This window comes from Palaemon carinicauda, chromosome 1 (genome assembly GCF_036898095.1).
Source record: "Palaemon carinicauda isolate YSFRI2023 chromosome 1, ASM3689809v2, whole genome shotgun sequence".
NCBI classification, from domain to species: Eukaryota; Metazoa; Arthropoda; class Malacostraca; order Decapoda; family Palaemonidae; genus Palaemon; species Palaemon carinicauda.
In genome coordinates, this window is record NC_090725.1 from 186,458,820 (window position 1) to 186,474,776 (window position 15,957).

General features: G+C 37.0%; 1 protein-coding gene across 1 annotated transcript in view; it reads left to right on the forward strand.

The window, feature by feature from the left end:
* Polr1B (RNA polymerase I subunit Rpl135) overlaps positions 1 to 15,957 on the forward strand; it is a 494,679-nt gene that overhangs the window by 244,596 nt on the left and 234,126 nt on the right. Inside the window, exon 11 of the mRNA XM_068386504.1 lies at positions 2,957 to 3,234. Coding sequence (XP_068242605.1) covers positions 2,957 to 3,234 — 278 coding nt within the window. The remainder of the gene's footprint in view (positions 1 to 2,956; positions 3,235 to 15,957) is intronic.

The following is a 15,957-nucleotide window of genomic DNA, read 5'->3' on the forward strand; positions in this document are numbered from 1 at the left end:
GTTATTTATATAAATTGGCCCAACATCACCTGTCCCCCAGAAGTCCTGCCTGCAATCAAAAGTGACGTACCTCACTGCTGTGAGAGTATTTACTGTATAGAGGTGGCTGGGTACCCCCTAGCCACCCCCGGCATACCTGGTCAAGCGGTTAGGCAGGGTTGCCACCCTGCACTGTAAGTCTAATGGCTACCTTCCAGCTTTGCCAAAAGATAATCCAAATAAATAACTCCAGGTATATATTAGCATGAAAGTTTTTTCAATGATCTAACATTATTCAATAATAAAATTATACATAAGTGACCAACGTTGTCTCACACGTTTACAGAGTGATATATAAGATTTAATACTAAATGGCAACTTAAGAATAACACTTGGGTAAAGCAAAAATGAAAAAGTATCACCACTTTTACTGCTTATTGTACCGAAAAAAGATTTCTTGGAGGAAAGAGTGATCCTCAACCTCTCTCTCCTCAACATACACATCTGGTTTAATCTATTCAAAATGACAACCGTCTGTTGTGTCCACCAATTACTACACTAAGAGGCTTGGACTAATGGTGGTCTTCCTGACTTTGAAGAAACTCGCATATAAGATCTTCACAGACAACTACGTGTTGGTCTGTTGCCTCAGAAATGGGTATCCTGCTTGAGAATTCTCACTGCAGTGACCCTTCCCATTATGAGGTTCCTTCAGAAGAGTAATGTTTCTCTGTCGGGTTCACTCATCATGGTAGAGGATGTTTGGTTCACTCAATGTAATAGAAGACATCCTACCCAGGCAGAGTCCTGCATATGGAATTTACCCTGAACCAGAGTTCTTTTCAGATGGTCTTGGAGCTATTTCCAAATCTCCAACTAGACCTGTTCGTTACAGAAGAAAACCACAAACTTCCACTATATGTAGTTCCAATTTTGAACTCTCTAGGAATGGCAAAAGATGCTCTGAATTAGATTGGAACAGATCGTCGTCAATTTATCTGTTCCTCCCAGTTTGATTTCATAGTCATGGAATATCGTTTAGGATTTTTCAGGGACAGCTGTGCTAATAGCACAACATTGGCCCAACAGCCCGTAGTATCTGCTGCTTTAGCATCTGAGACCAAGAATACTCCTGCTTTGGTCTGCACTGCTGTATCTGAAAGTAGAAACAGACCACCTTTGCTCCCTCTTTTCTCACTCGAAACCTTCACGCTTGGGTTTTCTCTCCTGTATTTTTGGGGAAGATTTCCATCTTCTTTCTTTGATGGCTGTTTTTCCAGTTCCATACAGCAGGAGAACCCCACTCTCTGCAGGACCTCCACTGTCGTTTTACTTTGTTCGTTCAGAGTATTGAACGTTTCATATCACGTATTGTTCGTTTACTGTTAAATCGTCCTTGCCCAAAATTTTGCCCTTTTGATGAGCTGTGAGAGATCTTCATCCATAGTACATTGCCAGCGTGTGTGGAAGATGTGGTTGGCTTTTTTACAAGTCAGTCACCCCATCAGATAACCCTGAAATTTTTGGCTTCCTTTTTTGGCCACCCTTAACCATCAGCTATATCGTCTTGTAAATCTCTCTTAACAGAACCTTTTAAGTGTGCCTTTGACGGTGATCTTGACTCAGACATGTTTTATAAGATCTTTTGCTTAACATAGATCATCTCCACCCACTGTTGTGGGTTCTTGGTCGCTGGATAAGATTCTTGAGTTTGGGCCACCATTTGTCTTAAGAACCCTTACAAAAAGCTGCATTTTTTATATCTTAAGCTTCAGGAGCAAGAGTCAGTAAATATCGGCCTTTCGGAGTGACCGGCAATTCATTACAATATCCTAATTTGCCTTCTAATCCTATAGCCAAAACAAACGCCTCTTTTGAATGTGATCCGTATTATATCTCGGCAGATAGTAACCTTTTCCAGGGTTAATCTTAAAATGTATTGACAGAGATCCGTGTCCAAAGAAGATCGCCTGTTTAAAAATACACAGACCAACCTGCCCCCTTCAACAAAGGCTATCTGTATCTTGGTGACCTCCCTTTAAAAAAAGCTGATCCTGTCTTCATCCCTAAAAATCACAATGTGAGAAAATGTGCCTGTACTGTAGCATTCTTTGCTAGTAGGCAATTTCAGGAAACAAAGAGATTTACAGGTTTGTCTGTGTAAAGGCTGTTTGTTAAACACTACCTGAAACAAAGCTAAGCAGTGCAACATTCTTGTGTGGTACTGGTGCATGCCAGACCCCTGCAGGAGTAGTTTGGAAGGGAGGACCAAATCACCAGACCCTTCAGGTAGATAGTATACTTCAGTCACCTTTGTGAGGTAAGAGTCAAGCTTATTAGTTTTTCTTCTTACTCTTGGGAACACACATTATTATCATTCATTTTATAGTGTTGTCCTCCCAGTCCCTTTGATATCAATCAATTGATTGATGTGTGCTTTAGGCTCCAGAAAAGTGCCTGTTTTGTGCTGCTTACTAATCTTCTATTTGTTAGTGTAGTATCTGGCTACATGTGAAAACCACAAATGGCATTTTATTTGTAATGGTTTGTGTAAGAAAAAAAGCAAAATTCCTTTTACAATGCATTTAAAAATGAGCAAATGAAGTTCAATAATTTTGAAACATAAAACATCTAATGTTTGAATTTATTATTTGATTATCTGTCATAGCCTTACAAACTGTGTTATATTAGCACTTGTCAGTTGATAAAAGGTTCCTGTTCAGAACAAGAATGACCATTGTTATTATGTTGCTAGAGAATTGTAAATTAATCCTGTTCAGAGCTATCCACACACCTTAGGGGGTGGATAATCAGTTATTTGCTTTCTGAAGAATTTAAGGACCTAATAATGTGACTGCATTAATGCAAGTAAAATTTTATGTATTCAATAAAATTTTATAAGCCTTTTTAAAACCATGCATCTTTTTTCACAATTAGTGCTCTTTTTCAAGATTTATATTACAAAATCTTTTTTCAGGTTTCATATGTCCAGTGCACACTCCTGATGGGGCTCCATGTGGTCTGTTAAATCATCTAAGCCAAGATTGTGTTATTGTAAATGAAGTATTTAAAGAAAAAAATAAACTTTTGCTGGTTCTTACATCTCTAGGAATGATTGCCATAAACAGTCATCCATATATGCCATATGAAGAGTGCCTAGAAGTTGTCCTAGATGGGGTTTTCGTTGGCTATGTACCAGTTGCAAATGCCGATTCCTTTGCACAATGTTTAAGGCTAATGAAAACCCGTGGTCAGGTAAGCAGATTAATAATTTCTTAGTACAAAATTATTAGTTAGTAATAAAGGGGAAAAAAAAAATTTAATGACTTAACTTTTATTCCATCTGATCTCTTATCATTATGGTACACCACATTAAAGCGAGATCATATTTATTTTTATGGTTTGTTTTTTCATATATGGTTAGACTATGCATAAGAGGATGTTTAAGTCTGTTCCCAGTAGAGTTTTTATTTGCCTTGTTATGATTTCTATTAATACCTGTATCACTTTTTATATTTAGAAATGCGTGAATTTGTTAGAACAATATAAAGAAGCGAGTGTTTTTTGCTAATCACCAAGGCTTATGGTGACATTCATGTTCATACTCTAATGTACTTTTTGAATAATTGAGTATGGCAAATCAAGAAATAGAAAAGCAGTCTCTCAGATGCTATAAATATTATAATTTCAGAGCATGTGTTAGGGTACCAGTGCCATATAGCACCAATATAATGTAAAAGATGTTAAGGGCTTTTTGTTGAATTTTTATATGATGCCTACTAACTAATGTTTGATAAATGATAGTTAAAAAAAACAATCCCTGAGCTAAAGTAAACTCATTTATTTAAAAACATAATTTTCTCTTTGAAATTTACAAAATAAAAAGGTACAACCAAGATACTTTTTGCCTTTTTAAACTAAAACGTCTGTCATTATGATAATTATTTCAGTGAATCTTACGTTGTAGTCATTATGAGTATTAAAAATCCATTGTTATAAACGTTGTATATCTAGCAAATGCAGTTATATACAACTCATAAAGCTGTGGATTATTTAATACCCAGGATTGTTAGAAACCATGTTGGTGTTTTATTTAAGTAGGCATTATGCTAATATCATCAAAGCTCCCTTGGCTTCCTAACCTCAAATTAAATACTAGACTTTTTTTTTCCTCTCCCTCCCTCTCCCCTGTGATGCCTAGATAACCTAAGATGGCTCCATTGGTGAAACATCACCACAGGCATAGTAATACCAAGGACTTCATATAATTATTGTCATCAGCCCTTGCGGAACAACATCTGCTACCTGACTCACAACCTTTGCTTGAAAATTTGGAAATTCAGATTATTACATTTTTGGCTAGGACATCTGTATTTCATATTTCAATTGTTTTTTTTAATAAAAAAAATATTGTTTTATTGCTAAACTATCTTTTTTATGTTCATGCTGATCAGAGTACCTGTTTATTCACTTTTTCTTCATTAATTTGTGGGAAAGATATTTATGCTAGTATCCTATAAAATCTAACTCCACAATTTTCTCCAACTTCCTCAATTTTCTTCGTTACTCGATTGTATCTTAGGTGAATGTTGGTTGTACATTTCTCAAAGGTATATTCATTGTAATTTTTGTTTTATAAAAATTAACTTTTTTTTTTTATTAAAATCCCAGTATTATCTCTGTCATATATCCACCTCCAGTAGAATCTGTGAGTCGGCATGATGACCAGCAGGTAAAATTCAATTAAATGGGGTGGGTTCAGCCCCATTAGAACAAGATAATGTTGCCTTACTTTAATCTCCTACTGCTTCTAGGTTTTTCAATTGATTATTTTTTTTTTTTTCATATAAAAGCCATTTGAAAGAGAATTTTATGCCCCTAAAGTTGTAAATTGGATATATTTTTGGCCTTTAGATTTTAATATATGTATTATATTATCAATGTGTAGAAGTCATTGTCAAATGAGACTTCAAGTGCAAGTTTTTTGTTTTTCATAAAAGTAGGTAGTAGGTTGGGCCAGGGCACCAACTATCTGTTGAGATACCCCTCTAGAGAGTTATTGGGTCCTTTGATGTCAGACAGTACTACATTGGATACTTCTCTCTGGTTACGGCTCATTTCCTTTTGCCTACGCATACACCAAATAGTCTGGCCTATTCTTTACATACTCTCCTCTGTCCCCATACACCTGACAACACTGAGATTACCAAAAAGTTCTTCTTCAATGAAAGTGTTAATTACTGCAATGTAATTGTTCAGTGTCTACTTTCCTCTTGGCAAGGGTAGAAGAGACTCTAGCTATTTCTAGGTGAAGGACACTCCAAAATGAAACCATTGTTCTCTAATCTTGGGTAGTGCCATGGCCTTCCACTGTCTTGGGTTGGAGTTCTCTTGTTAGGGGGTACACTCAGACATGCTGTTCTATCACATTTTCCTCTTCTGTTTTTTTTTTTTTTTTTTTTTATAATTTATATGTGAAAGATCTAATTTCATGTTGTTACTATTCTTAATATATTTTATTTTGACTGTTTATTGCTTCACGTAGTTTCTTTTTTATTTTCTTGTTCCCTTTCCAAACTTGGCTATTTTTTCCTGTTGGAGCCTTAGTATCTTGCTTTTCCAATTATGGTTATAGCTTAGCTTGTAATAAAAGTTTAGGCAATGGTATTACCTATCTTTAGATATTTTAATGACAAAAAAATGGTCAATACTAAAAAAAGCATCAGCAACTTTTCTATAAAAATTGCATAATGTATTTGCAGTTTTTACAGAAATTGATTGAAAAGACTTTAGTATGAATAAGTACTGTATGTACTTTTAGCTGTAGTTTTCTTCATCGCTCAATCAATCATAAGCATATAATCATATTTTAGGGTTATTATTATTTATTAGGCACTGGTGAGCCCTTTCCCTCAAATTCAGAAATACATAGGCTTCGTGTCCCAAAAGTTCACACATAGCAAGATGTGGCTAGCATAATATACACGTGTGCATATTTTTCTGGGCAGATTTTACGTAGGCTTATTTATTTTCTGACACTTTATTTATCATTCAGCATAACTATAACATAAAAATTGTTACCTGTAATATATAAACAAGCAGAGAAATGCAAAGAACACCCTTTAGAATATGCACCAAATGTTTATTTACAGTATGAGAAAATAAGAAAATTGATAATCTCTTCCTCAGGAAATAGAAAATTATGATGTTACTCTGGATAGGATACTAATATAAATCTTTCCCTCAAAATTTTTAAGAAAAAGAAAATAAATAGGTACCCTGCTCAGGGTAAGGATGTGTAGTTATGTAGAATGGACTTTTTAGCAATAAAGAAAATAATTTTCATTAAAGAATTACTGTACTTGCATGCTTAAATGTAGACCTTTTATTCAAGAATGTGATAATCTGAATTTCCAAAATTCCAAGCAGAAGTCATGATTCGCACCCCTTAACCCTTTCACTACAAGGCAGCAAATCCACCCTCAATAGCTATATACGAGATTTGTCACCATTGATACACATGCTAATTTTATATTAACTTACATTTTATAATTGTTTATTTTACAGAATAAATCTTTTAAAAGTTTGTTTTATATTCTATTGTTTCGCTCTAAACAACCAAGATATTTTTTCCATTCATTGTGAATTGATCATAGAATAATTTTCTATAAATAATGAGAGAGAGAGAGAGAGAGAGAGAGAGAGAGAGAGAGAGAGAGAGAGAGAGAGAGAGAGAGAGAGAGTGAGTGAGTGAGTGAGTGAGTGAGTGAGTGAGTGAGTGTGTGTGTGTGTTCTACCTTGCGTGGGAGAGAAGTAATATGAATTTACTTCATTAGCCATAAGTTTTGTTGGTACTTCTGTTGACCGTGTTAATCATGAGGCCCATGTTTTCAAACTCAAACAGTTGGGAGTGGGTGGGTCATTTCTTAGCATCATATATTGAATTTTTAAGTAATAGCTCGCAAATTGTTGCGGATGGGTGCCGTAGTGAATATAGGAATTTGATGTGTGGTGGGCCTCAGGGTAATGTTCTTGGCCCATTACTTTTCATACTATAGTATATACACATGACATATGGTTTAGTATGGAAAACAAGCTTGTTGCATATGCAGAGGATACTACTTTCTTAGCATCAATTCCATCTCCTGAATGTAGGTCTGTGGTTTCTGAATCCCTTAATAGAGATCTAGCTAAAATTAGTGCATGGTGCAAATTATGGGGTATGAAGTTGAATCCTAACAAACTCAAAGTATGATTGTAATTAGGTCAAGGACGGTGGCTCTTCAACATCCGGATCTCGGCATTGATAATGTTTCTTTAATTTTGTATGACTTTTAAAATTTTAGATGTGATTCTCGACAGCAAATATACTTTTGAGAAACACATTAGATCTGTGTCTTCTTCAATTGCACAAAAAATTGGCTTATTGAGAAAATCTTCTAGGATGTTTGGTGATCAATATACTGTATTTTGAAGAAATGTTTTAATTCTTTTATTCTACCTTGTTTCAAGTATCGTTCTCCTGTCTGGTCTTCAGCTGCTGATTCTCATCCTAATTTATTGGACAGGAACTTATGGTCTAGTAACTTCCTTACCTGATCTAGATATTAATCTCTTGCAATGTTGTTCAATTAGTTAATTGTGCATGTTGCATAAGATTTTTTATAATTCTGACTATCCTTTACATTCAGATCTTCCCGGACAGTTCCATCCTGTTCGTAATACTAGGCATGCAGTTAATTGTAATAGTCAGGGCTTCTCCATCATGAGGCTTAATACTACACAGTACTCTAGAAGTTTTATTCCAGCTGTGGTCAAGTTGTGGAAAGATCTTCCTAATCAGGTAGTTGAATCAGTAGAACTTCAAAAGTTCAAACTTGCAGCTAATGTTTATATGTTGAACAGGCTCCTTTTAGAGTTTATATATGAAATATCTGTTTTAATGGTAATGTTTGTAAAATATTATTTGTTCCGTAACTGGAAAACAAACCACGCTAATTATTAGGGGGTTATGCTTTCGGCGGAGCTGAAATGACGAGCCATTTTAGCGAGGGTTAACTACCCACACCGCTAGTTAGGGGGGGTAGGGGGGGATAGCTACCACTCCTGTTCACACACCTGTGATTTAGTCACTTTACTTTTGGCTCGGATGGAGAGCGGTTGTTTCCTCTCTCCTTCCTCGCCTATTCTGGACTGCCATTAATTTTTGTCTTTTAACTTACTTTTTCTTATACTTGTATATACTGTATATGAAAACATTCTTAATGTTTATGTATATATATGTGTATAGAAATGTGATAAGTTTCCTTTTCAGTGTTTTTGCTGTGTGTGATACATATACGACAACGACACTTGCGTACATTAGGAAGGCCAGCACAGTTCCACTTCATGGGGAACGACCTCTCCCTCTCTGGTCCATCGGTTTTCCCGTCGGCATATAACCGTTAACTCAGCCGCGGCAGGGGAATCGTCATCGCCTGGACCCTCTTCATTCAACTATTATTGTCTTCGCCTTTTCCCTTTTCCTACGGGAAACTTGGATTTCTGAGCGAAGGGAATGTGGCCTCTCAAAGATTGACTACGGTCTTTCTCTTCTCGAGGTCGTTCACCTTTACAACAACAGTGTACTATTGGGGAAGCTCCTTTCCCGTGCGCGGGTTAGGTTGCTCTTCCGATTGTTTGTCTCAATTATTTTTAGTGAAAATATAATTGTATTTTAACTTTTCAGCTTTTCTCCGTGGGGAACACTTCCCTTCGGAGGATCAGTGGTTCTCACTATTATTGAATATTCTTAGCTGATTTAAATACAGTGATACCTCTGGATACGAAAGTTTCTACTTACGAAAAATTCAGGGTACGAAAAGCGATACGAAGATTTTTATGCCCCAGTATTCGAAAAAATTTTCAGGATACGAAAAGCTTACGAGATCCCAACTCTTCGCTGAGAGTAATTTTAAAAAGCGCGCGCCGCCAGACTTTGAACTTGGGTAAACTCACTTACAGCCTCCCGCTCACCCATTGGTTATCTCCCTACTCAGATGCTAGCTGACGCCATAAGATCCTGCTTTCCTATTGGTCGGCAACTATCCCACCTTGCTTACGCACGGGCGTTCATCTCTCTCTCTTTTTGTTCAGACTGCGGTATCGTTAACATTGACTTCGTGTGCTTTCGCTTGTTTGACGTAGTGTTAAAAATACATTCGTACGCCACGTGTTATCGTTATTAAACATTCTTTACTGTGTACTGTACTGTATTAGTGTTTACTACATAGTATATAACGTACGTAGTGTATTATTGAGCTTAATACTGTAGCCATGGGTCCCAAGAATGTTGCCGAAGGAAAGAAGAAGAAGACGATGCTCTCGATGGAGACGAAACTCGAAATCGTGAAAAAGTACGAGTCTGGCATGCTTTTAAGTGTGATCGCCAAGGAGTATGGCCGTAATCCGTCTGCGATAGGCACCATCCTGAAGCAGAAGGCGGCCATCAAAGCAGCGACACCTTCTAAGGGCGTCACTATTTTTTCCAACAAGAGAACCCACGTGCATGACGAGATGGAGAGGCTGCTTCTTGTGTGGATCAAAGACAAAGAGATCTCAGGAGACACCATCACTGAGACTACAATTTGCCAGAAGGCCTCCGCCATTTTCGGTGATCTTGTGCGTTCTCAGGCCGAAGAAGGGGCAGGAAAAGGAACATCCCAGCAGGAGCCCCCAGAGTTCAAGGCTTCTCGGGGGTGGTTCGAGAAATTCAAGAGAAGGACTGGTATTCATTCAGTGGTACGGCATGGGGAGGCAGCCAGCTCGGACACGAAGGCCGCCGAAGCCTTTGTTAAAATGTTTGAAGAGTTGACTCTGCAGGAAGGCTACAGTTCGCAGCAAGTTTTCAATTGCGATGAAACTGGGCTTTTCTGGAAGAAAATGCCTCGTCGGACGTTCATCACGGCGGAGGAGAAGAGGCTACCCGGACATAAGCCTATGAAGGACAGGCTTACCCTTGCTTTTTGTGCAAACGCCTGCTGGTGTACCATTCTGAAAATCCCCGAGCCTTCAAAGCCCACAAAGTCATCAAGGAGAACCTTCCCGTGATGTGGAGGGCGAATGCTAAAGCCTGGGTAACGAGGCAACTTTTCATTGATTGGGTGAATGTCTGCTTCGGTCCGACTGTCCGAAAATATTTGTAAGAAAAGCGCCTCCCTATGAAATGTCTGCTGGTGTTGGACAATGCTCCAGCTCACCCTCCTGGCCTCGAGGAATATCTTCTGGCTGAGTATTCCTTCATAAAGGTCCTGTAACTACCGCCTAATACCACCCCTCTCCTCCAGCCCATGGACCAGCAAGTTATTTCTAATTTCAAAAAATTGTACACGAAGCATCTCTTCCAGAGATGTTTCCAAGTCACAGAAAGTACAAACCTCACTCTGCGTGAATTCTGGAAAGATCAAACTCATCGATCTCGCTTGGCAGGAAGTTTCGAGGCATACCCTGAACTCATCTTGGAGGAAGCTGTGGCCTGATGTTGTCTCTGCACGAGACTTCGAGGGGTTCGGGAAGCCTGGAGGCAAAGCCGAGATCATTGACGATCCTGAACCCATTCAGCAGTTTGAGGTGGCTGACATCGTACATCTTGGTACGTCCATGGGGCTGGAAGTTAGCGCTGAGGATATAGATGAACTTATCGAGGAGCACCACGAGGAGTTGACGACGGACGACCTGAATGAGTTGGAGATAATGCAAATGAGTGTTGTTCAAGAGCAGTTCTCTAGCGGTGATGAGGAGGATGTTACACCTTTGAAAACGTCAGACATTAAGGAAATTCTCTCATGTTTCCATAAGATGGCAGACTACGTCGAAAAGGAACATCCAGAAAAAGTTTATACCAACCGTGTGCTTCAACACTGCAATGACGTTTGCCTAATGCATTTTAGAAATGTGTTGAAAAGTAGGCAGAAACAAGCTTCCATGGATAGTTTCTTATTAAAGAGGCCAGCAGTATTAGTAGGCCAAGACGAAGGTGAAAGTGAAGAAAAGAAACAGAAAAGAGGAAGTGATGAAGAAGTAGAAGGTGAAAGTAAAGAAAAGAAACAGAAAAAAGAAAGTGATGGAGAAGTAGAAGAAATTTAGAAAATGTGAAAAACGTGAAGCTATAAAAAAGCAAAAAAAAAAAAATTCAATTTTAAGTTTTATGTTACCGTTAAGTGTTAAAGTAATTTTTTCTTTCATTTTATAGTTTTCCATACGTAATGTTAAGTGTTAATTATTTCTGCCATTTTTTTATTTTGTAAAGTTTAAGTGTGTAAATTATTGTATGTAGTCTGTCACTTGTTACGTTTTCTGCCTTATGCCATCCTCCTCTGCCGCGACTTCGTTATCGGACATTGTCTCAATCAAAAGGTAAGTGTCAACTTTTTTGTTAATTAACTGTACCTTTTTTTTCATGGTATCAACCCTTAATTTAGGTGTACAGGTAACAATACACCTTCACTGATCCAAATGCTTTACATAGAGTACCGTAACTTTTATACAGTAGTACAGTGAACCCTCGCTACTTCGCGGTTCGACCATCGCGGATTCACCACTTCGCGGGTTTTTTCCATAACCCATATATATATACATATCGCGGATTTTCCGGAAATTTAGAAAATACCGCGAAATCTGAAGACCCCCACATACGATATTTTGTTACCTGTAATTCCATTAATACTGTAATTAGTAATATCTGCTCTTACTGATTGTTCATTGCATTACATATGATATATAATTCAGCACAGAAAGAAATAAAACACGAAAAGAGAATGTGATCATACGATAATACAGTACGTAGTAAAATTAAATCGAACATGAAACGCAAATCAGATGCAGTCATACCATATTAGAATGGTGTAAGGCTGCTGATGGCTACTATACTACAAATGTAATGGATGTGCATCTTTTCCATGATTCTTTTGTATGTATACGTACGTAGTACTGCATCCAATAATATTCTTTGTTGCAAAAATCACATTTCGAATAAGCGTACGAGAGAGAGAGAGATAGAGAGAGAGAGAGAGAGAGAGAGAGAGAGAGAGAGAGAGAGAGAGAGAGACACACATCCTACAAAAGAATAAAATAGCATACGTAAAGCTATTACAGTGAACCCTCGTTTATCGCGGTAGATAGGTTCCAGACGCGGGCGCGATAGGTGAAAATCCGCGAAGTATTGACACCATATTTACCTATTTATTTAACATGTATATTTGGACTTTTAAAACCTTCCCTTGTACGTAGTACTGTTAACAAACTACCCTTTAATGTACAGAACACTTAATGCATGTACTACAGTACCCTAAACTAAAACAGGCACAAATATTAAAGGCGATTTTATATCATGCGTTTCCTAAACACCTAAAAAGTACGATAAAAAATGGCAACCAATGTTTTGTTTACGTTTATCTCTGATCATAATGAAGAAACAAACTCATTTAGTGTACTGTACACATATATGTATAGGTTAGTTTTTGCATCGATTATACTGTATTGATGTATACAGTATGTTGATTTTGTTATTACCAATGTTTTACTTAATTTTCCTTAGGACTTCCAAATGAAATGTTTTTCTTTATGACGCCACCTGAAACGACCACGCTCAGAACAAAGAAGGCATTTAACGCGCATGATGAAAGTGATAAATAATGATATTTACAGTAAAAGCATTTACAAAATATGTTATTACAAATATTATTTACCGTATCTATATAAAATCATACAGTACATACTGTACGTAGCAAAGCAGGAAAACAATTTACGAGAGAGAGAGAGAGAGAGAGAGAGAGAGAGAGAGAGAGAGAGAGAGAGAGAGAGAGAGAGAGAGAGAGACACACATCCTACAAAAGAATAAAATAGCATACGTAAAGCTATTACAGTGAACCCTCGTTTATCGCGGTAGATAGGTTCCAGACGCGGGCGCGATAGGTGAAAATCCGCGAAGTATTGACACCATATTTACCTATTTATTTAACATGTATATTTGGACTTTTAAAACCTTCCCTTGTACGTAGTACTGTTAACAAACTACCCTTTAATGTACAGAACACTTAATGCATGTACTACAGTACCCTAAACTAAAACAGGCACAAATATTAAAGGCGATTTTATATCATGCGTTTCCTAAACACCTAAAAAGTACGATAAAAAATGGCAACCAATGTTTTGTTTACGTTTATCTCTGATCATAATGAAGAAACAAACTCATTTAGTGTACTGTACACATATATGTATAGGTTAGTTTTTGCATCGATTATACTGTATTGATGTATACAGTATGTTGATTTTGTTATTACCAATGTTTTACTTAATTTTCCTTAGGACTTCCAAATGAAATGTTTTTCTTTATGACGCCACCTGAAACGACGGCGTCATAAAGTACGCTCAGTAAACAACCACGCTCAGAACAAAGAAGGCATTTAACGCGCATGATGAAAGTGATAAATAATGATATTTACAGTAAAAGCATTTACAAAATATGTTATTACAAATATTATTTACCGTATCTATATAAAATCATACAGTACATACTGTACGTAGCAAAGCAGGAAAACAATTTACGAGAGAGAGAGAGAGAGAGAGGAGAGAGAGAGAGAGAGAGAGAGAGAGAGAGAGAGAGAGAGAGAGAGAGAGAGAGAGAGAGAGAGAGATTGTTTTACGTACGTAAATGTAAATTTTAAACAAAAAAAATATGATAGGCTTTTAAAACCTTCCCTTTAACTTAATGCATACAGTACTAAACTATAAAACAGACACAAATATTAAAATGTTTAAGTAAAAAATAAAGATTGTTACTGTACTCACCACGAAAGAAGTTCAAGAAAAACTTGAATGATGATGGCGATGAATTTGCTGCACAGTAGAAATGATGATGATGAAGCTGATGATGTGTTCTACTGTGCAGCCAGGTAGTATTTTACGTCTCTTCAGACGGAGGTGTCTTTTCCTGGGACACCTCTTCAACTTCTTCCTGAGACACTTCTTCAATTTCTTCTGAGGGCATTGTGATCGGAAGTTGCTGCCGCTGCTTCTTCTTTCGCAAGAGCATCCTGTAGGGAGCCATGTGTTCATCGATCTTGGTGCAGAATTGTACAGAACGAACCATATCCTCGTCCCACTCTTGCGACATTTCTTTCACCTCATTCGCAAGCTTGCAGAGCTTGGCAAGCCGTTCTAATTTTAAGACCGTTTCTTCGACATTTTCTTGGAACTCTTCCTGTGTTTCACTGTCTTCACTGCCCGATTTCGTCAGGTCTTCGAGGTCTGCGGCCGCGTAACTTCTACTGTCTTTTAACATAGTATCGAGAAGCGTCACCTTCTCAGCAATCGTCATCATCTTTCGGTGCTGTTTAGGCTCACTACCAGCCTTAGTAGAAGCAGAAGGCTTGGGAGGCATTGTACAGTAGGGTTTAACAGAAAGTTCAACTTAAAACAGTCGCACACAGCACAGATTAAACTTCACAAAGTTAAGAACGTCTACTCAGCAATACGCGGAAAGAGAAAGTGAACGATGCAGACCCGCGAGAACTGTGATGCTGGAAGTTGAAGATGCGGGCAAAACACCAATCACAGGCTAGATAACAAAACTTGAGTTTTGATTCGTCATCTATCAGCGCTTGAACCAATCACAACCCGTCTTACAGTACATGGTGCGTTGGTTACTCATAGAAGATGCCCCGCGCATACTGAACGTACGTAGATTAAGTACAATACCGTAATAATAATAAATAATGATAATAATACTGTACAGTAATAATAATAATAATAATGATTAATAATAATAACAATAATAATTTTATTAACAACAACAACAATAATAATAATAATAACAATAATAATAAAAATTTACGTACGTACGCTATTTTACGCCTCTCTCTCTCTCTCTCTCTCTCTCTCTCTCTTTCTCTCTCTCTCTCTCTCGTACGCTTACAGTACTTATTCGAAATGTGATTTTTGCAACAAAGAATATTATTGGATGCAGTACTGTACTACGTACGTATACATACAAAAGATTCATGGAAAAGAAGCACATCCATTACAGTACACACCATTCTAATATGGTATGACTGCATCTGATTTGCGTTTCATGTTCGATTTAATTTTACTACGTACTGAATTATCGTATGATCACATTCTCTTTTCGTGTTTTATTTCTTTCTGTGCTGAATTATATATCATATGTAATGCAATGAACAATCAGTAAGAGCAGATATTACTAATTACAGTATTAATGGAATTACAGGTAACAAAATATCGTATTTGGTTATCTTCAGATTTCGCGGTATTTTCGAATTTTCCGGAAAATCCGCGATATGTATATATATATGGGTTATGGGAAAACCCCGCGAAGTGGTGAATCCGCGATTGTCGAACCGCGAAGTAGCGAGGGTTCACTGTACGTGTATTATTATTGTTATTATTATTATTATTGTTGTTGTTGTTAATAAAATTATTATTGTTATTATTATTATCATTATTATTATTATTATTACTGTATTATTATCATACGATAATTCAGTACTGTATACAGTACGTAGTAAAATTAAATCGAACATGAAACGCAAATCAGATGCAGTCATACAATATTAGAATGGTGTAAGGCTGCTGATGGCTACTACTGTACGTACTACAAATGTAATGGATGTGCTTCTTTTCCATGAATCTTTTGTATGTATACGTACGTAGTACTGCATCCAATAATATTCTTTGTTGCAAAAATCACATTTCGAATAAGCGTACGAGAGAGAGAGAGAGAGAGAGAGAGAGAGAGAGAGAGAGAGAGAGAGAGAGAGAGAGAGAGACACACACATCCTACAAAAGAATAAAATACTGTAGCATACGTAAAGCTATTATTATTATTGTTATTATTATTATTGTTGTTGTTGTTGTTAATAAAATTATGATTGTTATTATTATCATTATTATTATTATTATTACAGTACTGTACTGTATTAT